The 22,638-nt window shown below is 42.3% G+C and overlaps 2 protein-coding genes across 23 annotated transcripts in view; both read left to right on the top strand.

The window, feature by feature from the left end:
- Window positions 1-12,673, top strand: part of CFLAR (CASP8 and FADD like apoptosis regulator) — a 48,455-nt gene extending 35,782 nt beyond the window's left edge. For 14 of the 19 annotated variants that reach the window (XM_036098582.2, XM_036098571.2, XM_036098583.2 and 11 more), the window contains 3 exons: window positions 3,531-4,041; window positions 5,542-5,622; window positions 12,282-12,673. In XM_036098582.2, the coding sequence (XP_035954475.2) occupies window positions 3,531-4,041; window positions 5,542-5,622; window positions 12,282-12,351 (662 nt within the window). In that variant the 3' untranslated portion in view covers window positions 12,352-12,673. Of the gene's footprint in view, window positions 1-3,530; window positions 4,042-5,541; window positions 11,362-12,281 lie in introns of those variants that run through there. The other 5 variants (XM_036098573.2, XM_078071186.1, XM_078071182.1 and 2 more) reach the window with 4 other exon arrangements.
- Window positions 5,710-22,638, top strand: part of CASP10 (caspase 10) — a 49,667-nt gene continuing 32,738 nt past the window's right edge. For 2 of the 4 annotated variants that reach the window (XR_013447323.1, XM_078071187.1), the window contains exon 1: window positions 21,878-22,058. The gene's annotated coding sequence lies outside the window, so the exon portion shown is untranslated. Of the gene's footprint in view, window positions 5,729-21,872; window positions 22,059-22,638 lie in introns of those variants that run through there. The other 2 variants (XM_036098568.2, XR_004919315.2) reach the window with 2 other exon arrangements.

Here is a 22,638-nt window from a genome sequence, read left to right on the forward strand (position 1 = left end):
TACAGATGAATAAGCTAAGACAGTTAATTTGTTCAAACTCACACCGTCATTACTCCCTGGATCTTATAAATCAGACCGGGCTATACCCATGTTCTTGCTGGCCCAAGAAAGAAAGTTGCAAATGCCAGCTAGCATCAGCCCTCCCTATCTGATAGAAGAAAGAGGTGACATTATGGGAAATCTCGACTATGATGACTTCCGGCTGTGTCTCCTGAGGTGACTGGGCGGCCAGAGGCTCCATCTTGGTCTGAGGTCCGTCCAGATTTGCTGTTCTTACTGGCTTTGGGGGACATGTCACGTTTTTGGCTTCACCTCCCCTTTATTCTTCTTTCTCCTGTCCTATTAGGGAAGCACTTCCTGCCCCAGACATCAGATTCCCATCCCCTTCCTAGCCCCTCTGTTGGCGTAAGTTAGTTTTTCCAGGACCAGGCAAGGCTCCGACCCAGCAGATAGGTAGAGGAGCCAGGATTGAAACTCGGATCTCGTGATTCCAAGACGGGTTCCTCTTTGGCTGGTGCCATGCAGCTGCCTGCTCACTGTTGTGTGACATGCCCCACTCTGGCCGGAACCCACAGGGAACCCAGAACAAGGAAAGAGATGGAAGGCACGGGACAGCCCTTGTTCTGTCCCTGACCCCGGCATACCATCTCGGAAAGACAGACTATGGCTTTGCTTCGAGGACTTTGATAAGGGAGGAAATCTTATCAGTGAGGAGAGAGGGTTTTGAGGGAAGTGAGTCAGTCTGAGGGAAGTAAACAATAGCTTTGAGTCTGGTGTTTCCCTGTTTGCTTCTGCCCCCTGGAGGAAAGAATACGCCATGACATGAGAGTCCTCGAAGACTTGGGAATCAAACAGTAGTGATGGAACTGGGGTCCTTGTCTGGATGCTCTTTGTCCAGTCCTGTGTTCCAACCTGGGCGCAGTACTGGGTATGGAAGGCTTGCCTACACCTGCTGAGGTGAAGGCCAGGGGGCAGTGCTGGTGGGCTTTTTCTACCACACTGAGATCCTGTGGGGATGAGTGAGCTATTATTAGCTTCTCCAGCAACCTGTGTATCATGTCCTTCATTTCCCTCATAATATTTATTTATCATAGGGTTTTCAGGAGATTAGCACCTTCTTTATATCTCTCCATTATTATGTGATATATAATTCTTTTTTTTTCACCCTTACCTGTGGGCCAGACGAAAAGGACGTAGCCCAACTACATCCTTAAGTAATGGTCATTATCATTCCCTTTTCCTGATTTACCTGGTGAATTATTTATCTAATAATGTGTACAAATCACTCCAAAATTTAATGGCTTAAAATAACAATATTAATTTATTTATATCTCTCACAGTTTCTGTGGAGCAGGGATTTAGGGGTAGCTTAGCTGGGCTGTTCTGGCCCAGAGTCTCTTGGCAGATTGTGGTCAGATTTCAGCTAGGGTCATCCAAAGGCTTGATTGGGATTGAAGGATCCTCTCAGGTGGCTCGCTCATGTGGCTGTGAAGTTGGTGCAAGGTCTTAGTTCTTCTTCATGTGAGCTTCTCCACAAGACTGCTTGAGTGTTCTCATGACATGGTGACTGGCTCCCCGCAGAGTGAGCTGTTCAAAAGAGAGAAAGAGCCAGGTAGAGGCTGTATCCTTTTTATGATCTAGCTTTGGAAGTCACATAGTATCCCTTTTGCCCTATTCATTAGAAATGAGTTACCAAGCATGGTCCACATTCAAGGGGAAGGGAATTACACTCTTTTTAAGGAAGGAGTGTCAAAGAATTTGCGGTCGTATTTAAAACTGCCAGATCTGGTAGATGTGGGGCCACGATTAATCCCAGCTCTCCCGAATGGGAAGTTCTACTAGACCCAATATGAACATATCCAGGGACTGCCCATGGGCTGGGTGAATTAAACTCAGAGCACTGAGGAGAGCTCTTATTTGTCCAGTGGCCAGTTTTTCCAGCTTTTTGTTTACCCAAGGCTGTGTTTCTTTTTCTGTCTTTCCCTTTGTAGTTCCTGTTGAGAAGCCAGAAGAGAAATTGTGATAGCTAACTTTGACTTTTATAGTTTATTAGTGGTTGGTAACGTTTGCAGGGCAGAAAGGCTGAAACTCTTGTTTCCATTTAATGCAGAGAGTTGACAGTTTGTGCAAACAGTTACGTGGTGATTTCAGCGGAGTCATTTCTCTCTCCTTTCTATGATGCCTGCGCTCGTATGAGATGGGACCCTTTTGTTCCTTGGTAGAAGTTCTGTCTGTTCGGCTTACTAGTGTGTTGTTTGATTTGGGGTGGAGGCAGTGGTAGACTTCTGGAAGACCATATCCCAGGGGATGAAGAGAGGTGGGTACCTAGTCATGAGACATGGAGAGAAATCCAGAGAAGTTGGCTAAGGGTTTGGGTAACAATCTGAATTTGGAGATGCCTGTTTAGCTTAGGGGATAGTAGTTTTTCTGCTCTGCAAATGAACTAGGAAATGGAGGCATCCCTCAGACAAGGAACAGAAACTTAATGGGTTACTCAAAGGGATGTGGAATTTTTAATGAGGAAGAGAAAGATGTATCTGTCTCTGCTATTAGAAAGATTTATAACAAAGCAGGAGACTGTATTTACCTCTCTGATGGAGGCAAACTGAGCAGATGGGAAAGAAATGGACTAGGTAGGCTATAGAAATTTCTAAAAGATGGAAACAAGATTTTTTAAACAAGGGAATGGAGCCCCAGGAGCTTTATTTGTATTATCTCATTTAATCCTCACAACACGCTCACAGGGTGGGTATCATCACTTCCATTTAAAGCTAGGGAGACCCACTTCCTTAAGGTCATGCAGCCCACAGGTGTGGTAAGGTCAGTGTTAGAAGGCAGGCTTGTCTGGCATAAAGTCTGCCTTTTCCACTGCCTTCCACTGTTTCTGGAGGCAAAGTCAATCCAGGATTCCTGGAAACTAGGAGAGGAATTCTTGGGGGCACGACAGGGAATCTTGGATTCCACTGCTCAGAGGTAACAGGGGAAGCAGGTCATGAGAGGAACTGGGGAGTCTGGAAATGGTCACAACTTAGACGTAGGGGCCTCTGTATCAGCCCACAGCCTGGGGAGTTGAGGGAACGCATGACCCGGGCCGTCCTCTCTGCAGCCATTTGGATCTAGATTTGGATCTATGCTCTGCAGATGCAACCATTTCCTACATACTTGTGTGTTAGTTTAAGAAAGAGCCTTTTGAAAAATCCCCAACTTTGTTTTGGTTGAAGAGAAAAAGTTTTGTTCCCCCTTTGGTTACACTGGACTAGAAGTGGGCTCAGTCTGTGCCTGTGGCCAGATGTGGAGGTAGCCTCTGGCAGGGACAGATCGGAACTGAGAACCTGGGACACGAATGTCATGTGTTTCAGGTTGATTTCTTCCTGCCCCATGCTTAGGTCCTTCAAAACCTCAAAGTATGGCACAAAAGCGAAATGGATAAGTAGTGGAGATCGGACTGTGCTTAGGGTTGCTACCCGGTTCCTCTTAAGCTTTTCTCACCCTAGTGTTGTTTTCTCTGTGTGTTTGTTTATTTTATCCAGAGTTTCTTCGGGACACCTTTACTTCCCTGGGGTATGAAGTCCAGTATTTCTTGTATCTGAGCATGGACAGTATCATCCAGATTCTTCGCCAAGTTGCCTGCATGCCCCAACACCAAGACTACGACAGCTTTGTGTGTGTCCTGGTGAGCCGAGGTGGCTCCCACAGTGTGTTTGGCGTGGATCAGACACACTCGGGTTTCCCTTTGGATCATATCAGGAGGATGTTCATGGGAGACGCATGCCCTTCTCTCTTAGGGAAGCCAAAGCTCTTTTTTATTCAGAACTATGTGGCATCAGAGGACCCGCTGGACAACGGCAGCTTGCTGGAGGTGGACGGACCAGCCGTCAACAATGTGGAATCCAAAGCCCCGCAGCCTGGGCCAGGCACCATTCACCGAGAAGCGGACTTCCTCTGGAGCCTGTGCAAGGCGGACGTGTCCCTGTTGGAACGGCCCTACAGCTCTCCGTCATTGTACCTGCAGTGCCTGTCCCAGAAACTGGGGAAAGAGAGGTGAGCCCCCTGGGTAGACTGTGGCCCATCCCTGGACCGCTTGTCTCTTTTCTTGCTACCAAGATGGAGATGGCCACTGTGTCACCTTTGATGCTCTTCTCTTCAGGGAGAAAGGACTTTTCATTCCGTGTTGGAGTTGCCTTAGGAGGAGGCGCATTTTAGGAATGCTTTGTGCTTCAGGAGGTCACTTGCTAGTCAGCTTGTAGTTTGATCTTGTTCTTCAAAATAAATTTTTAATTGTTTTTTTATTACAAAAGCAGTACATCCTCCTTATCGAAAACAAAAACAAAAACCATGAAATATAAATGCCGAAAGCCGAATATACCAAGCAGTTATAGTCCTACTTATCAGAATCGATCTCTGTTGGCCATGTCTTGGTGTATTGCCTTCCAGATCTTTTTTGGATACCTGCACAATCATATCTAAATGTTTTTTAAACCAAAATGGAGTCATCATCTACGATTACTTTATAATCTGCCTTTAGTTGGTGTGACGGTCTATCACATACATTTTACATGTCAGTAGTCTACAGCATCATTTTAATGTCTGTGGAGCAGTCTAGAATATGGCTATGGCATACTTAACTTGACCCATTTTCAGTTGTTGAAAGGTGTTTTGCTTTCATAAAAGGAAAGCGTTCAGTATCTTTTAGCTCAGTATTCGTGCTTATCCATACTGTTTTCTAGAGGAACATTTTCAGAAGAAGAATTGCTTGTTAAACAACATGCATTTTTAAAGGCTTGGATGCATCTTATCATATTGTTCTCTAGGACAGTTGTACCTGCTCTGTAGGAGAGTGCCTGTGTCCCCAAATTCTGCCTGACACCGCATGCTGTTTTATTTCCCTGTCCCGACAGTTTGATAGGTGGCAAATGGTACCTGACTCCCCACATCTGGAAGTCTTTGTTATACAGACATTTCTGATGCTTATTGGCAAGAATACTTTTCTAAGGGAAACCTCGGTGATCTGGTTTTCATTTAAGAAGATTATTCCCATGTAAGATTAGCAGTCGTTTTTCAGTTGTCCCCTCATTACAATTTAGAATGAAGTTTCAGAGCCGTGTGTGAAATGCATGTTGTAGCTCTGGAGACCCCAGGAATATATCGCATGGCCTGTGACACCCGTACCCCCAACCCCTTCAGTTGTGGCTCAGCAGCAAGGAGTGGGCTGGAGTAGAAATGACTCAGCCTTCCATGGGCCAGCAGTGTTCTTGGCATCCATCCTGCATTTGCATAGATGATCCAGACGCGTTATCATCCGGGAGTGCCTGGAGTGTCTCCAGGGTAAGACTCGGCTGCTCCTTGGGTGAGGGGACTGTGGTCATTGGGCCAGAGTGGTGCCAGCGGGTTTGGATCACTCACTAAGCAGCCTGTAGAGCATTTAAAAAGGAATGATTTCAACGCACTGTCACATTTGTTGGCTCATTTCACCCTAACGGCGATCTGTCTCCTCTTTGATATTTGCATGGCATTAATTTTTGCCTTTCTCATTCCCTCCAGAAGACGCCCACTCCTCGAACTCCACATTGAACTCAACGGCAGTGTGTATGATTGGAACAGCAGAGTGTCTGCTAAGGAGAGGTACTATGTCTGGCTGCAGCATACTCTGAGAAAGAAGCTTATCCTCTCTTGCAAATGAACAGCCAAAAGCCTTTCGTAGCCCTGCCGTCTCCACCACTAGCCAGAGGTAGTTTTCAAGCGAGTCTATGTGTCATGTGGGGAAGGTGAGGTCCCATAGGTGCCGAAATGAGCCTCTGTGAGGAATGTGGTCAGGAGGGTGTGTTTGAACCAAAGCCTCTGGATGGAAGGCTTTGGCTTCTGTTGCTGAAAGCATGTCAAGCCTGTGTTAGGAAGGAAATGGCTGTGAAACCCGAAAAAGGACTGGTTGAGTTGGGTGCCTCAGGATTATGTTGCCTTCCTTCGTGCGATCAAGTAAACCAGAGCCACGGAGCTAGGGTTGTAGATACACAGTCTATTAGCCTGTAGGTATCCATGCTCCAATAGAAAAGTTAAAAAAAAAACAACAAAAAACCACAACAAGGAAACATAACATACACTTAAACTCTTATGTACCGCCAGCCACCACAGTTAACGTGCAATTTTTTTTCTGTACCCAAGAAAAAGTGTCTGAATGTGAAGACTGGGTGGCTGTCCTCCTCCGTTCAGGTTCCTATGACAAAGTACCGGAGACGGGAGGGCTTAGAGAAACACCTACTTCTCGCGGTTTTAGAGACTGGGAAGTCCAAGATCAAGGCGCTGGCAGGTCTGGTGTCTGATGAGGACCCGCCTCTGGGTCTGCTGGTGGCCATGTTCTTGCTGGGCCCTCACATGGCAGAGGACAGAGAGAGGAAGCAAGCTGTCTTGTGATGGTTCCTCCTTCATGACCTAATTGCCTCAAAATGCTCTGTTACCTAATATCATCACACTGAGAGTTAGGGTTTCAACCTATGAATTTGGTGAGAAAATTAATTATGACAAAAAATTAATTATGACAAAGGTGGCAAGGATATGCAATGGGGAAAAGACGGTTTCTTCAACGAATGGTGTTGAGAAAATGAGATAGCTACATACAAAAGAGTGAAACTGGACCACTTTCTTAACTGTACACAAACACAAACTCAGAATGGATTAAGGACGTAAGTGTGAGATCAGTGCACAACCGTGCCTTTATAATTCAAGATTGCTTGTCTGTCTGAGACTCAAGTGGTATTTTACAACTAATCATGTATACCTTTCTTTCTCAGGTTTGATGGGATGACCTAAAAGCAGGACATTATTTAAAATATCATTTAAAGTTGAAAAAAAATTATTTATTTTTATATTTTTTGACTTGGTGTTAAATGGTGTGTATCTCTATGTGTAAATGCAGTAAAATATTTCAAGTCTTATATAATAGCCCCAAACTGAAAATTTGCCCAGTGTTCAGGAATAAGAGTATGGTAATGATGTTATGTTCACTGGTATTTTATGTAACCATTAAAATTATGTTTATAGGGGCGCCTGGGTGGCTCAGTTGTTAAGCGTCTGCCTTCGGCTCAGGTCATGGTCCCAGGGTCCTGGGATCGAGCCCCGCATCGGGCTCCCTGCTCCGCGGGAAGCCTGCTTCTCCCTCTCCCACTCCCCCTGCTTGTGTTTCCTCTCTCGCTGTCTCTCTCTCTCTGTCAAATAAATAAATAAAATCTTTTAAAAAAAAAAATAAATAAAATTATGTTTATAAATAATAAGAGCTTACATTGAGCTGTTATTAGCTCATTCCATAAATTACATGGATTATCTCATTTAATTCCCCCTCAAAAACAGCTCTTTGAGGTAGGTATTACTGCTCTCATTTTTTCTTCCATTTTACAGATGAGGAAAATGAGCACAGTGATGTTAAGTAGCTTACCCAGGGTCACCCCATACTAGGATATAAACTCAAGCCATATAAAGAGAGCCACTTTGGGGCCCAAATCCTTAACCAGTTCACAATATGGCCTTGACAGAACATCATAATGAGAAAAATGCTCATATATTCATGTTACCTGGGAAAGAGTACAAAATAGTCTGTTTATTGTAACTATGCTTAAAAGAAAAAAAACCTCTCATAGGAAAACAAAAGGCCAGAAAGAAATGGTTCAAATGGCATATGGGTGACAGACCTCTGGCTGATATTTTCTCTTTCTGTTTCCCAAATTCTCATCTCTTTTGTCTACACATTTGAGAATATTGGCTTCTGCCCTAAAGCCTAGGTAATTCCTTTCAACTTTCAAGTAGTTGGTTCTTCATCACCAACAAAACTACCCCTCTCTTCTTACCTTTGTCCTCACTTCTCTCTAGCCCCTCTTTTCCAGAGGCAGGACCCCTAGTCTCAGGGCTGCTTTTCTGAGCCACTGGTTAGGATGACTGATTAGTCAACCCCTCATTGACCCTCATCCCTACCCCTGTTCTATCCCATCCACTGTTCTGTTCCATTCCCCAGTTCCTTCAACTCTCTTCCTTGAATAGGTCATCGTTGGGGTCACTTGAAACCTTCTTCCCTCTGCAGTGTTTGATATGAGAATCTCTTCTTGCCCTCTGAGATTTTAGGAGCAAGTGTTCAGGATTGAGGTGTTATTTATGCTGCCAAGAGGTCAGAGTTTGAGGTCAACTGTGTCAATTTGTCTGTGTTCAGACTCCACTTGCTGTCCCCACTGACTCATTTTCTTTTTCCTTAGTAATAGAAAACTTGATTTGTAACGGGGCACAAAGCTTCACAGAATATAGTCTACTTGGCCAAGCTCCAGCTTGTAGCTAGATGTGGTCATGTGTCGAGGTCCTGGCCAATAACATGTCGGCAACAATATCATTTGGCAGCTGCTGAGAACTTTCCTCCAAAGGCAGTTGTTTTTTTCAACATGGTACTGGCACAAAAATAGACGCATAGATCAACAGAACAGAATAAAGGGCCAGAAATAAACCATATAAATGATTATATGGTCAATTAATCTATGACAAAGGTGGCAAGGATATGCAATGGGGAAAAGACGGTTTCTTCAACGAATGGTGTTGGGAAAATGAGATAGCTACATGCAAGAGTGAAACTGGACCACTTTCTTAACTGTACACAAACACAAACTCAGAATGGATTAAGGACCTAAGTGTGAGACCAGAAACCATAGAAATCCTAGAAGAAAGCACAGGCGTAATTTCTCTGACATTGGCTGTAGCAAAATTTTTCTAGATGTGTCTCCTGAGACAAGGGAAACAAAAGCAAATATAAACTATTGGGACTACATCAAACTAAAAAGCTCCTGCACAGCAAAGGAAACAATCATGAAAACTAAAAGGCAACCTGCTGAATGGGAGAAGGTATTTGCAAATGACATTTCTGATTAAGGGTTAATATCCAAAATATATAAAGAACTTAGCTCAACAGCCAAAAAACAATCTGATTAAAAATGGGCAGAATTCATGAAGAGACATTTCTCCAAAGAAGACGTACAGATGGCCAACAGATACATGAAAAGAATGGAATATTACTCAGCCATCAAAAACAATGAAATCTTGCCATTTGCAACCACGTGGATGGAACTAGAGGGTTTTGTGCTAAGTGAAATAAATCAGTCAGAGAAAGACAAATATATGATTTCACTCATGTGGAATTTAAGAAACAAAACAGATGAACATAGGGGAAGGGAAGGAAAAATAAGACGAAAACAGAGAGGGAGACAAACCATAAGAGACGCTGAACTCTAGGAAACAAACTGAGGGTTGCTGGAGGGGAGGAAAGTGGGGGGATGGGGTAACTGGGTGATGGGCATTAAGGAGGGCGCTTGATGTAATGAACACTGGGTGTTACATGCAACCGATGAATCACTAAAGTCTACCTCTGAAACTAATAATGCACTGTATGTTAATTAAATTGAATTTAAGTAAAAAAAAAAAGAAGAAATAGCAGGTGTTGGCAAGGATGTGGAGAAAAAGGAACCTCGTGCACTGTTGGTGGGAATGCAAACTGGTGCAGCTGCCGTGGGGAATGGTATGGAAGTTCCTCAAAAAATTAAAAACAGAATTATCATATGATCCAGTAATTCTACTATTTACCTAAAGAATACAAGAACACTAATTCAAAAGGATATATGCACCCTTATGTTTATTGCAGCATTTTATTTACAATAGCCAAGATATGGAAGCAACCCAAGTGTCCATCCATAGATGAATGGATAAAGAAGATGTGGTATATACATATACACAGTGGAATATTACTCATTCATAAAAAAGAATGAAATCTTGCCATTTGCAACAACATGGATTGATCTAGAGAGTGTAATGCTAAGTGAAATAAGTCAGTCAGAGAAAGACAAATACCGTATGATTTCACTCATGTGGAATTTGAGAAGCAAAACAAAAGAACAAAGAAAAAAAGAGGCAAACAGACTCTTAAATACAGGAAACAAACTGATGGCTACTAGAGGGGAGGTGGGGGGGATGGGTGAAATAGGTGAAGGGAATTAAGAGTACACTTACCATGATGAGCACTGAGTAATATATAGAATGTTGAATCACTATATTGTATACCTGAAACTAATAGAACACTGTATGTTAACTATATTAGAATTGAAATTTTAAAAAGGCAGTTGTTTATTGCCCTTCACCTTTTCGTCCCTTCCTCTATCTTGCTGACTAGAATGTAGTTGGCTGGAGCCATCTGTGAGGATAAGGGCTACACTGTAGGGATAGCTAAGTGGTGAGCAGGAAGGAGCCTTCTTGGATGAGGACAGAGTCTGGATTTTTATGTGAGAGAAAAAATGTAGGATTTATACTTCTTTCCTAACACAGTCCAACTGATGCATTATTATCTGATTAAAATGTTTAGAATGTTTATGCATGTTATAAGCTTAAAAGAAAAATTTGTCTAGATGATTTTAATTTTCTGATTATTGTTTAAAAATGTATGCCCACTTAAAATCTGAGCATCTTGGTTTCTTCCAAGTTTTGGCATTGTGAAAAAGGGTGTGATAAACATTTGTATGTTGATTTTTGTGTGGATATAAGTGTTTGGCTCATTTGGGTGAATACTTAGGAGAACAATTGTTGGATTGTATGGCAGGCTTATGTTTAACTCTGGAAGGAACACAAGACTGTATTCCCAAGTGGCTATAGCATTTTGCAGAGTTCCTGTTGCTTCACATCCTTGCCAGTATTTGATGATGTTAGTGTTTTGGATGTTAGCCATTTTAATAGATGTATAGTGATAACACGTTTTAATTTGTGATTACCTAATGGCATGATAGTGAGCATCTCTTTATATCCTTATTTGAAATCTATATATCTTCTTTGTTGAGATGTCTGTTCAAATCTTTTGCCCATTTTTAAACTGGGTTATTTGTTTTCTTACTGGTGACTTTTTTTTTTTAAGACTTGTTTATTTGAGAGAGGCAGAGAGAGAGAGCAGGGGGTAGGGGCTGAGGGAGAGGGAGAAGATTTTTAAGCGGACTCCCTGCTGAGTGCAGAGACCAACTCCGGGCTTGATCTCAAGACCCTGAGATCATGGGTGCCTGGGTGGCTCTGTTGGTTGAGCGACTGCCTTGGGCTCAGGTCATGATCCTGGAGTCCCTGGATCGAGTCCCATATCGGGCTCCCTGCTCGGCAGGGAGTCTGCTTTTCCCTCTGACCCTCCCCCTTCTCATGTGCTCTCTCTCATTCTCTCTCTCTTTCAAATAAATAAATAAAATCTTAAAAAAAAAAAAAAGACCCTGAGATCATGACCTGAATGGAAACCAAGAGTCGGATGCTTAACCAACTGAGCCACCCAGGTGCCCATCTTATTGGTGAGTTTTAAGTGTTCTTTTTTTTTTTCAAGATTTTATTTATTTATTTGACAGAGACACAGAGAGAGCACAGATAGGCAGAGCGGCTGACAGAGGCAGAGAGGGAGAAGCAGGCTTCCCGCCGAGCAGGGACCCTGCGCGGGGCTTAATCCCAGGACCCCGGGATCATGACCTGAGCCGAAGGCAGCCGCTTGACCAACTGAGCCACCCAGGTGCCCCTTAAGTGTTCTTTATATAGGGCACTTGGGTGGCTCAGTTGGTCAAGCGTCTGCCTTTGGCTCCGATCCTGACCCCAGGGATCTAGCCCCACATCAGGCTCCCTGTTAAGCCGGGAGTCTGCTTCTCCCTCTCCCTCTGCTGTACTGCTGTGCGCTCTCTCTCTCTCTGTCAAATAAATGAATAAAACCTTTTTTTTTTTAAAGAATTCTTTGTATATTTTGGATATAAGCCCTTTTTCAGATATGTTTTACAAATTATTTCTCCCAGTCTATGGTAGAAGTTTGTAATTTTAATGATACTCAACTTACAGTTATTATTATTTTTTTTCCTGGATTGTGCTTTTAGTGTGTATCTCAGAAATCATCAGCAAACCCAAGGTCACCTAAACTTTCCCCTATGTTATTGTTTTTAAGATTTTATTTATTTTTTTGAGAGAGAGAGATTGCACGTGCACTCGCACACAATCGGCGGGGGGCGGGGGGGGGGTGGTAGGGGCAGAGGAACAAGCAGACGCCTTGCTGAGTGCGAAGCCTAAGGCGGGGCCAGATCCCAGGACCCTGAGGTCATGACCTGAGCTAAAGTCAGACGCCTAACCACTGAACCACCCAGGCACGCCTTTCATATATTATTAACCAGAGTTTTGCATTTTGCTTTAAGTCTATCATCATTTTTTTTTTTTTTAAAGAGATGGACTTTTTTTTTTTTTAAAGATTTTATTTATTTATTTGACAGAGAGATAGAGCCAGAGAGCACAAGTGGAGAGAATGGCAGAGGGAGAGGGAGAAGCAGGCTCCCCACTTGAGCAGGGAGCCCGATGCGGTGCTCCATCCCAGGACCCCGGGATCATGACCCGAGCCGAAGGCAGACGCTTAACCATCTGAGCCACCCAGGCGCCCCTATCATCATTTTGAGTTAACTTTTTGTGAAAGGTGTTAAGGTCTATGTCTGTATTCATTCTTTTGTTTTGATCTTTATGTTTAGAGCTTAATACTGAGTATACCAATATACCCCATATAGGTAGCATGTTGGGAATTTTAAATAATGCAATTGTATTATTTGTTTCTTTGTATACACAACACATATTGTGACTTAAAAAAATAAAATAAAAATTACATATTGTAAAAGGGTCCAGTTTGTTTAATATATAAACACACTTAATGTATTTATTTTAAACATAAATGGCGTAATATTAACACTGTTCTTTCTTTTCATTCAAGTAGTCATGTCTGTATCTATGCTTTGTATCATATTTAAGTTATTCACAACTTTTCACTGTTTAAATGATGATGCGAGTAACATCTTTTCTTCCTTATTTGGTAAGGACTTCTTGCCCCAAACCTAGGATTCCCATCCCATCCTTAGCGTCTCTTCTGGCGGAGCTCAGTCTCATTATTTCAACTGTCTTGCATCTTTAATCTCTCTCTCTCTCTGTTTTTGATCCTTCAGTCCAAAAACAAGCTCTGACTCCCCATCAAATAAAGTCCCTCTCTTTCAAACCACTGTCTTATGCATGTTTTAGACTACTCTATACTCTCTCTTCTTTCACCCATTTATGCCATACTTCCTTGCTATCTGGATCTCACCTTAATCATTCTGCCAAATCTACAAGATCCAAGGGTGACTTGCACCATAGTTACCAAACTAGTAGTTCCTAGATTCTATGGGGTCACTGTCCCCTTCCTACTTCTCCAGGGTATCCCACCCTAGAGTTCTATCAAGGCCAAGTCTTCTTAGTATCTTTCTCCTCCAGATCTGTAGATATGGATATGCACAAGGATCACTCCTTTCTCTCTTTATATGTTCTCTTTTAACAGCCTTGTTGCTTCAGCTACTACTCCTATGCTGCTAACTCGTTGGATATTTCTAGTCCAGACTCTTCAAATTCAAATCTCACCCTGCAATTTCCTGGAAAATATTTCCATTCCACTTCATATCCTCTTTGGGACCTCAAACTCAGTATACTCCAAATACAAGCAAAACCTCCATTTCAAATCTGCTTTCCTCCCTGTGTCTCCACTTTCACTTAACAGCACCTCCAGAATATCATTTTCGCTCTGATCCACCGTTTTCTATGTTTCTTCATCCAGCTAGTTTCCAAATTGGTTGGTTCTGTACCTGTAATGTCTTTTCCATCTATCTCCATCATTACAATTTGCCCTGCTTTCATTATCTCTCCATTGAACTATGATAATAGCTTTCTCACTGATCTTGCCTCTAGCCTCTTAATTCTATGATTACTTCATACATGGCAACCTGAAGAATCTCCCTAACAGCTTTGTCACCTCCCTCCTTTGAAACCTTCCAGGTTCTCCAGTGCATACAAAATAAGAGTGTGGTGGGGGGTGGGGCGAGGGATGAAGTGGGGAGTAGGAGCTGCTGGTGTAAGTCCTAGAGTCCAAAGCTTTAATGTCCTAAGGTAGAAGAAGATAACCAACCCAGTTCAAAGAGAGAATTTGCCCTTCCTCCCGTTTATTAGACCATTAATGGGTTAGATATTGCCCACCCACATTGGTGAGGGCAGATTTTCTTTACTCAGTCTACTGATTTAAATGCTAATCCCTTCCAGAAACATCCTTACAGACATACCCAGAATTAATGTTTACTGGCTCTCTGGGTATCCCTTAGCCGTCAGGTTGACACACAGTTAACAATCACAAGGTTGTTTGTGACATCTGATAGTGACATATTTTTTCATTGAGATATAATTCACCTTTTATAAAATTGATCCTTTGAAAGTGTACAACTCACTGAATATATATTCACAGTTGTGCACATCACCACAATCTAATTTCAGAACATTTTCATCTACCTAAAAAGAACCTCCATACCTGTTAGCCATCATTCCCTATTCTCCCCTTCTCCCCAACGCCTGAACAAACACTCATCTATTTTCTATCTCTACACATTCGTCTATTCTGGATATTTCATATCATACAGTACGTATCCTTTTGTATCTGACTTCTTCCACTTAGCATAATGTTTTCAAGGTTCATCCACGTTGAAGAATACATAAGTACTTCATTTTATTTTATTGCTGAATAATATTCCATTGTATAGGATATAGCACATTTTGTTTATGTGTTCATCAACTGATGGAAATTTGGATCGTTCCCACTTTTTTGGCCTTTATGAATTATGCTGCTCAGAGTATTCATGTAAGTTTTTGTGTGGATACATGTTTTCAGTTCTCTTGGGTATATATAAGTCCAGTGGACTTACTGGATCATATAGTAACTCTGTTCAACTTTTTGAGGACTGCTAAACTGTTTTTCAAAGTGGCTATAGCACTTTACATTCCCATCAGTAGCGTATAAGGGTTCCAATTTCTTCACATACCTGTTTTTGTCTTCTTTTTTTAAACTATTATAACCACCCTCCTGGGTATGAAGTGGTATCTCATTGTGGTTTTGATTGCATTGCCTTAATGACTACTAATGTTGTTGAACATCTTTTCATATGCATAGTGGCCATTTGTATATCTTCGCTGTGGAAACATCTATTCAAATCCTTTCCCATTTTAACTGATTGTCTTTCTATTATTCTGGTGTGATTATTCTTTTTTTTTAAAGATTTTTTATTTATTCATTTGACAGAGAGAGAGAGCACAAGCAAGGGGAGCGGCAGGCGGGGGGGGGGGGCCGGCGGGGCAGGCTCCCTGCTGTGCAGGGAGCCCCATGTGTGTGGGGGAGCTTGATGCGGGGCTTAATCCCAGGACCCCTGGGATCATGACCTGAGTTGAAGGCAGACGCTCAGCTCAACGGACTGAACTACCCAGGTGCTCCGTAATTATTCTTTATATATTCTGGGTACTAGTCTCTTATCAGATATAAGATTTGCAAATAGTTTCTTCCATTCTAGGTGTTTTCTTTTCACTTTCTGGATAGGGTATATTTCTAGCACAAAATGTGTATATTTTGATGATGTCCAAAATTGACCCGTTTTTCTTTTGTTGCTTAAAAATTTTGGCATCATATGTAAGATACTATTGCCTACTGCAAGGTCATGAAGAGTTACACATATTTTCTTGTAAGAGTTTTATGATTTAAGCTCTTACATTTAGGTCTCTGTCACATTTTGAATTATTTTTTGATTTTCTTTAAACAGCATTAAAAATATATGGGCGCCTGGGTGGCTCAGTTGGTTAAGCGACTGCCTTCGGCTCAGGTCATGATCCTGGAGTCCTGGGATCGAGTCCCACATTGGGCTCCCAGTTCAGCGGGAGGCCTGCTTCTCCCTCTGACCCTCTCTCCTCTCCTGCTGTTTCTCACTCTCTCTCTCTCTCAAATAAATAAAATCTTAAAAAAAAAAAAAACCACAGCATTAAAAATACTTTACTCTTGGGGTGCCTGGGTGGCTCAGTCATTAAGCGTCTGCCTTCGGCTCAGGTCATGATCCCAGGGTCCCAGGATTGAGCCCCACATCAAGCTCCCTCCCACACATTGGGGTCGCTGCTCAGTGGGGAGCCTGCTTCTCCCCCTCCCTCTCCCTGCTGCTCCCCCTGCTGTGCTCTCTCTCTCTGTCAAATAAATAAATAAAACCTTAAAAAATATATTTTACTCTTTTAACCACATCCACCTAGTTTCCTAGACAATCTAATGTTAGTTTATTAAATAAACTCTTTTAGGAAATATCATCATGGAATTTTGAGGTTTTGTTACTTCAGATTTACCTAGCTTCTTGTCCCAAACTCACCTAAATAAGAAAGTAAGATGGAAGACCTTCAGTGTTCACATACTGTGGAAGGGTGGATTTAAAGATCAGCTTACTAATTCTACATTTGTGTTCATCCAATGAAAATAATTAAAATATGTGCCAAGATTTATCTATAACTATCTTCTATGCAGCATTGTTCACAATAGCAAAAGATTGGAAACATATTAAATGACTGATAATTAGAAATCGATTAAAAAAATATGGTACATCCATGGAAGGGAATATCATGTAGCCACTATACATCATGTTTTTTTTTTTTTTTTAAGATTTTATTTATTTATTTGACAGAGAGAGACACAGCGAGAAAGGGAACACAAGCAGGGGGAGTGGGAGAGGCAGAAGCAGGCTTCCCACTGAGCAGGGAGCCCAATGCGGGGCTCCATCCCAGGACCATGAGCCGGAAGGCAGACCCTTAATGACTGAGCCACCCAGGCACCCCATACATCATGTTTTCAAAGACCATTTAATGATATGGAGAAAAATATGTGTGTGTCATTAAGTGAAAAAAGAAAATTGTACAGCACAATTCAATTTTTGGCAAATAATATGCACATAGATAAGTGAAAGGAGGGCGCCTGGGTGGCTCAGTTGGTTAAGTGACTGCCTTTGGCTCAGGTCATGATTCTGGAGTCCCGGGATCGAGTCCCACATCGGGCTCCCTGCTCAGCAGGGAGTCTGCTTCTCCCTCTGACCCTGCCCCCGTCATGCTCTCTCTATCTCGTTCTCTCTCTCAAATAAATAAATAAAATCTAAAAAAAAAAAAAAAGTGAAAGGATATATACTAAAATTTTCTTTTTCTTTTTTTTTTTAAAGATTTTATTTACTTAGAGAGAGAGAGAGAGAGAGAGAGAGCATTGAGTGGGGGGAGGGGCAGAGGGAGAGGGAGAAAGAGAATCTCAAGCAAGCTCCCCACTGAGCGCAGAGCTCCACGCGTGGCTCTGTCTCATGACTCTGAGACCTGAGTAAAATCAAGAGTCAGAAGCTTACTGACTGAGCCACCCAGGTGTCCCTAAAATTTTCTTTCTTCCTTTTTTTTTTTTGTTTTAAAGATTTATTTATTTGACAGAGAGACACAGTGAGAGAGGGAACACAAGCAGGGGGAGTGGGAGAGGGAGAAGCAGGCTTCCTGCTGAGCAGGGAGCCTGATGCGGGGCTCCATTCCAGGACCCTGGGATCATGACCTGAGCCGAAGGCAGACACTTAACTGACTGAGCCACCCAGGCGCCCCTTTCTTTTCTTTTCTTTCTTTTTTTTTTAAAAAGATTTTATTTATTTATTTGTCAGAGAGAAAGAGAGAGAGAGAGAGCACAAGCAGGGGAAGCGGCAGGCAGAGGGAGAAACAGGCTCCCCGCTGAGTAAGGAGTCCAATGTGGGACTTGATTCCAGGACCCCAGGATCATGACCTGAGCCGAAGGCAGATGCTTAACCGACTGAGCCACCCAGGCGTCCCTAAAATTTTATTTTTTTAAATATTTATTTATTTATTTTAGAGAGAGAGTGTGTTGGGGGGAAGGGGTAGGGGGAGAAGGAGAGAGAGTCTTAGGCAGATTCCACACTTAGAGTGGAGCCCGATTTGAGGTGTGGGGCCTGACGAAGGGCTCGATCTCACCACCCTGAGATCACTACCTGAGCTGAAACCAAGAGTCAGACCCTTAACTGACTCTGCCACCCAGGTGCCCCTATATACTAAAATTATAAGGTAGTTATAGACTACAAGTGACTGTGTGTTTCTCCATCTTTCAGCTTTTCTATATTAAATATTGGAAGTCCACCCCCTCTTTTTTTTATTATGAATTTTTTAATAAGAAAAGAGACATGCTAAAACAGATCACTTTGTAGTATAGCGAATCCAAAATGGGTCACACTTTACTTGTCTAGTTACAATCTCTTGCCAGTTCACTATTTGGACATCTCTGCTGGGATCCTTACCCGAGAGAGTCTTCCCCTTCAGTTCTTGGCTTCACCATGCTCCCATATACTGAGAATAAAACTGGTTCTGGCAAGGTCTGGAGTGTGTGGATAAGGTGTGGAGTGAGGGAGTGGGGAGGACCTGCTACCTCAGGACCAGGGGTGGGACTGAAAATTTCAAGGCACAGAGCTCTTCTCTAGCTGGCATACCCATCTTCCCCATCACTCGTGTCCATTTTTTTAAATTCACAAGTATACACTTATAAAGTTCCCCTTCATAAACTTTGAGGGTGGAGAACTTGGACCAAAGCCTGGATGTAAAGGAAAGCCTACTACTACCACCACCAGCCACTCTGAAGGCGGAACTAAAGAGAAACAATCCAGTGTTTCCCTTTTGTCACCAGGGCAGCGGCAGACTCTCACCACTGTAAAAGGCTATATAGGTTTTGACTGGTTCTTCATGTAGACCCAGTTGACGGCAACCAATCAGGAAAGATGCTGTAAGAAATGTTTATTCTTTCCACCACTCTCAACTTGCCATCAGCATGTCCTCAGTGACTGTGCTCTAAATTGGAAGAAGTATGAAATACTGAATACAAATAAAATGGAGCACCATCTCACCTCCGTAACTTGGTTCGAGTGTTTCCACTGAGTACTGGGATAAAAGGTGAAGTTTTACTGCATGTATCTCTATTCTACTTCTACTTTCCATGCTTAGCTCAGATACCTCCTCCTCCTCCAAGGCATCTTCATCAGGATTCCTCCCTTGTTCCTGGGCACTTAGGCGAAGCCTCACTGCGGAATCGCCACGCCCTGCCCGGTGGTTACAGGTACCATGGCACTTGGAGGTACAGGCGGCCGTGGCCTTGGGATCGAGAGCATGGGATCTGGAATCAGAGAGACCTAGAATCCCCATCTCTTCCTAGCTTTGGGATAATGGCAAGATACTTGGCATCCGCGAACTTTGATTTCCTCATCTACTGACTATAGCTAATAACACTGACTTTAGACAGTTCATCAGAAAAGAAGGGGCCAAGAAATGGGAGAAGTCATAATTATTTGAAGGCAGACGTGTTTTATTCACCTTCCTTTCTAATTGTGCCCAATTCTGTGCTGTACACAGAGGAAGGGCTTGCTAAATATTTAATATTGTTGCATCAAATTTGAAAAATTTGGGTGAGGAGTGGTAGTTTTGCCAAACTACCTTCTGAAATGCCGCAAGGAATTGAATAGAAGACTAAGACTTAGGGCTTGTGTATCTTTATCTTTCAAAAAAAAAATTGTGGCAAAATATACATAACATAAAATTTACCGTTCAAACGATGTTTAAGTATACGATTCAGTGGCATTAAGTACACTTACCTGGTTGTGCAACCATCTCCACTAGGGCTTGTCTGTCCTCGTTTCTTTCTTCCTTCTCCGAACCATTTATGTATTATTGGTAGTAGTAAAGAACATTTCCAAATGGTATACACTCCAAAAATAAATGGAACTCCCTATCTCCATGCTCATGCCTGTCTGTAGGGGATTTATAGAAGTCATACCCACACAATCATTTCCTCATCACTCAAAGCCACAATCGAGTTTTTCACACTTGTTTCCAGGACCAACGAGGTGTATCTTTTGAACGGTTTACTAAATCGATTAAACTGCTCTGCCCGTAGTATGCTTTAAGTTGTAAGTTTTTTGAAAATTAAAGTACAATTGACATACAATAGCCTGTTAGTTTCAGGTGTACATAATAGTGATTTGATACTTTTGTACATTATGAGATGATCCCCATGTTAAGTCTAGTTACCATGTCACCATACAGAGTGATTACAAAATTATTGACTATATTTCCTATGCTACACATTACATTCCCATCACTCATTTATTTTATAACTGGAAGTTTGTATCTCTTGGTCCCCTTCACCTATTTTAGGTGTCCCCACCTCCACTCTAGTAACCAACAGTTTCACCTATTTTAGGTGTCCCCACCTCCACCCTAGTAACCAACAGTTTCCTCTATTTATGAGTCTGTTACTGTTTTGTTTCGTTTGTTTTATTTTTTAGATTCTACATATAACTAAAATCACATGGTATTTGTCTTTCTCTGACTTATTTCACTTAGCATACTAACCTCTAGGTCCATCCATGTTTTCACAAATGGCAAGATTTCATTCATTTTTTTAAAGATTTTTTATTTATTTATTTGACAGGGAGAGAGAGCACACAAGCAGGGGGAGCTACAGGCAGTGGGAGAGGGAGAAGCAGGCTCCCCGCTGACCAGGGAGCCTGATGCGGGGCTGGATCCCAGGACCCTGAGATCATACCCTGAGCCGAAGGCAGATGCTTAACCGACTGAGCCACCCAGGAGCCCTGATTTCATTCATTTTTATGGCTGAGTAATAGGGCTTGTCTTTCTTAAACATAGAAGTTCTCTGGATGATGCCAAGGATATGAAAATGGCACTTTAATATATTTGTTAATAAAGCATCATAAATCTTACTTTTTTTCAGAGATAAAATATCTTTCTAAGATTCTGCACTTCTCAGAGCCCTGCACATTTGAATTAGCTGAATGAATTATAGTGTAGTGACTCAGATTTGCTGGTTTAAATTTTGGCTTTCCCGCTAGTTCACAGTGTAATCTTGGACAAATTACTTAAACTTTCTATGTCTTAGTTTTCACATCTTAAAAGAGGGTCATACTAATAGTATTTATCTTAGAGATTTGGGATGATTAATTGAAAAAATAGTGCCTCACACATGGTAGTTGGCATATAAGTATTAGGTATTGTTTTTATTCTTAGAAATAATGTCCTCAAAGTCTCTTTCCTGCTGCACTTGAATGTGATGTGAGGCCAAAGAGTTCATCAGTTTTGTCTGCTGATGTGTTCCCTGCAAATACCTCCAAATGGGCTTTTAGTCCAGCTCTCCCTCCCTTTTTTCTGCCTTAAAATTTTATTTGCACTCCCTCCCTTTTTTCTGCCTTAAAATTTTATTTTTTTGAGAGTTAAGATGGTTGACCACTATTTCTCGTGCTTTTTGGGTTTTATTTTAAAGGTGAAGTGAGTTTGGGGAAGGAGATGGTTAGGAAAATAAACTCTCTTTTTTCTTCCTTCCTTCTTCCCTTCCTCTTCTCCTCCCTCCCTCTTTCTTTTCTTCCTTTCTTTTTCTTCCTTCTTTTTTTTTTTTTTTTAAGATTTTATTTACTTATTCATGAGAGACAGAGAGAGGCAGAGGGAGAAGCAAACTCCCTGCTGAGCAGGGAGCCCGACGCAGGACTCGATCCCAGGACCCCGGGATCATGACCTGAGCCGAGGGCAGACGCTCAACCAACTGAGACACCCAGGTGCCCCCTTCCTTCCTTCCTTCCTTCCTTCCTTCCTTCCTTCCTTCCTTCCTTCCTCCCTCCCTCCCTTTCCTTTCTTTCTTTCTCTCTCTCTTTCTTTATTTTTCCCTCCCTCTCTCTCTTTCTTCTTTGATTCATCAACCTCAGTGATCCAAGGGAATTACTAGAACACTTAGTGACTTCCAAAAGTACATTTGTAGGAGCCCTTGGTTTAACCTGGGAAAATCCCGAGCTGTCCAGTTGTGGAAAGTTGTGATTCTTGCCTGTAGGAGGCGCTCTTTGTCAGTGTTATCCTAAACCTGGAAGAGGGAGGGGGAAAAGGCAGGCGAGGCAGCCATGACGTAGGCAGGAAATAAATTGTAAGGCTACCCAAAGAGAAGATCCAGTTTTCACTTGCAGAGGCAGCAAGTCTTGGGTTCTCTTCCCGCGCAAATGGGAGTTTCTCTGGAACTTGGATTACGCAGAGGATTCTAATTTCTTTAAAACTTTATTTTCAGGCAATTTCCCCTGGAACCATTTACATCCAGAGGATCAACGGAATTGGATCTGAAGGTATGTGATTAGCACCTTTCTCCTGCTGAGGTCTTGCACTCTAGCCTTGTTCCTTGCTTCAGTCACAGACTAAACTGTGTTGCAAAAACTCTCGTGGGCAATGGCATTATTTCTGCCTGGATTTACTAGCCATGTCAGGGAAAACGAAGGTTTAAAAAGCCTTAGGAAAGCTCCAACACAGACTTTTACAGGCGGAAATATGCTAGTCCATAAATGCAAACAAAGTCCGGAGGACTCATTGAAGTCTGGTCAACTGAAGTGGAGACAAAGTCTGGCCCACTACAGATTGGAATTTTTGGGAAACTGCAGGGCAAACGTACGATACCTTAGAATTGGAATCCGTCTCCAAGAAGCCATTCATTTGGTTTCTGGTATCACAGACTACTCCGAGAAGGGAAGACCTCATGGACGATCACATTAAAAATACCATTTTTTTTCTTTCTCTGTCTCCCCCTCCCTCTTTCTCTCTCTCTAAGTAAGCTGCACACTCAATGTGGAACTTAAACTCACAACCCTGAGATCAAGTCACATGCTCTACCTACTGAGCCAGCCATACACCCCTCTATTTTCTTTTTCTAAC

Source organism: Halichoerus grypus, chromosome 4, assembly GCF_964656455.1.
Source record: "Halichoerus grypus chromosome 4, mHalGry1.hap1.1, whole genome shotgun sequence".
Lineage (NCBI taxonomy): Eukaryota > Metazoa > Chordata > Mammalia > Carnivora > Phocidae > Halichoerus > Halichoerus grypus.